Source organism: Echinops telfairi, unplaced genomic scaffold (genome assembly GCF_000313985.2).
Source record: "Echinops telfairi isolate 266 unplaced genomic scaffold, ASM31398v2 ScPeMD7_655;HRSCAF=1070, whole genome shotgun sequence".
In the NCBI taxonomy this organism is placed as follows: Eukaryota; Metazoa; Chordata; class Mammalia; order Afrosoricida; family Tenrecidae; genus Echinops; species Echinops telfairi.
The window spans coordinates 31,468,219-31,469,905 of record NW_022104553.1 but is presented as its reverse complement, the minus strand read 5'-3'; the positions used below and the strand labels follow the sequence as shown (position 1 = coordinate 31,469,905).

Here is a 1,687-nt window from a genome sequence, read left to right as displayed (position 1 = left end):
TGAAACATACAACTTTCCTCTGGTTCCTAAATGCCTACTGGGAATAGGGGTTGGGGGTTTGGATCAGCTTCCAAGTCTAGGCCTGAGCCATCCTGGGGCCTTGGGGCTGGTGGGCGGGGAGAGGAAGGGGATTAGGTGTGGACTCAGGGAGGGGTCAGGCAGGGAGGATGCTCCATCCGGGAGGTGGCTGGTGGGTTTGAACTGCTTGCTGACTGTTTCGGTTAGCAACCCAAGGTGTTCAGAACCCACAACGCTATCATCAAGGCTCCTAGGGTGGGCTCTCAGTTCCTCTCAATGCAACTCATAGCAAAGCCATGGAACAGAGTAGAACGGCCTCTGGGGATTTGCAAACTAACTACTTACTGATTGGTGGTGCTAACTTAGCAACGCTCCAGACTTGGGTCTAGGGCGGTGGTTCTCAACCTGTGGGTCGCGACCCCTTTGGAGGTCAAACGACCCTTTCACAGGGATCACCCAATTCATCACAGGAGCAAAATGACAGTGATGAAGCAGCAACGAAAGTCATTTTATGGTTGGGGTGGGGGGGTCACCACCACACGCGGAACTGTAGGAAAGGGTCGCGGCCTCAGGAAGGTTGAGAACCGCTGCTCTGGGGTGTCCCCGGCGGGGGCGGGGGCTCGGGATTTGGGAAGCTGGGGGCGGGGTGGGGGGCGAGGGGCACCTGCAGTAGAGCGCCGAGATGGAATTGGACCAGTCCCCGAAGATGCCGCGCCGGTACTCCTCGAGGCGCGGGTAGGCGCCGGACGAGAACTTGCGCGTCTTGCCGCCCTTGCCGCGGAGGGACCACACGGTGAGCTCGCACCGCGGCGCCACCACGAGCGACGAGGCCGTGTTGCCCCAGTTGGAGGGCAGGAAGGGCAGGTCGGCGCCCGGCTCCACCGACAGCTCGGCGCCCTCGCAGCAGTTCTCGTAGTAGGGGTCGCTCTTGTCGAACAGCTTGGCGCACGTGCGCGTGCCGTCCGCGTGCTTGAGGTCGGCGGGCACCGGGCAGAGCCCCCACCCGCCCGGGGCGCCCGCCAGCACCGCGAGCAGCAGCAGCAGCAGCAGCGGGCGCAGAGTGCACATGGCGACAGTGCCGGGGCGCACCCCCTGCGCGCTTATATGCGCCCCACGCCGTGGGAATGGAGAAGCTGCTAGATAAGGGGCATACAGGGAGGGCAGGAATCCCCTCCCCCTGGAATCCCAGATCTGCCGCCCAGGGTTGAGATAAATCCAAGAAGGGCGTGTTTTCAGAAAAGTTCACAATTTCAATCAGGAGCCCTGGTGGTTGGGCTGCTAATCTCCGAGTCAGCAGTTCGGACCCACCGGGGCTCTGTGTGGAACAAGGTGAGGCTGTGGACTCCCGGAAGATGTCGGGCTTGGGAAACCCACTGGGGTGGGTCTCCTTTGACCCAGACTCGAGGGCCTAGCGGGTCGCAGTGAGTCCCAGTGGACTCAACAGCTGTGGGTTCATCTCAGTGTGGCGAAGGACGTGATAAGGAGCGCCCAGAGGGAGTGTGGGGTGTAATAAGACACGCGCTAAGGAAGGCTGGGGACTCCAACACGCCACTTGCCACCGTCACTGATTGGGGGTCTGGGAAAAGGCTGGGCGGGAGGGGGTGCCGGGGAGTCCCAGAGCAGGGAGCTGGGGAGACAGAGGCCCAGAAAGGGAGGGTGTGATGAGACA

At 61.9% G+C, this 1,687-nt stretch overlaps 1 protein-coding gene across 1 annotated transcript in view; it reads right to left on the bottom strand.

Annotated features, from left to right (window-relative positions):
• Positions 1-1,086, bottom strand: part of SYCN (syncollin) — a 1,915-nt gene extending 829 nt beyond the window's left edge. Inside the window, exon 1 of the mRNA XM_004710486.1 lies at positions 683-1,086. Coding sequence (XP_004710543.1) covers positions 683-1,086 — 404 coding nt within the window. The remainder of the gene's footprint in view (positions 1-682) is intronic.
• Positions 1,087-1,687: the final 601 nt, after the last annotated feature.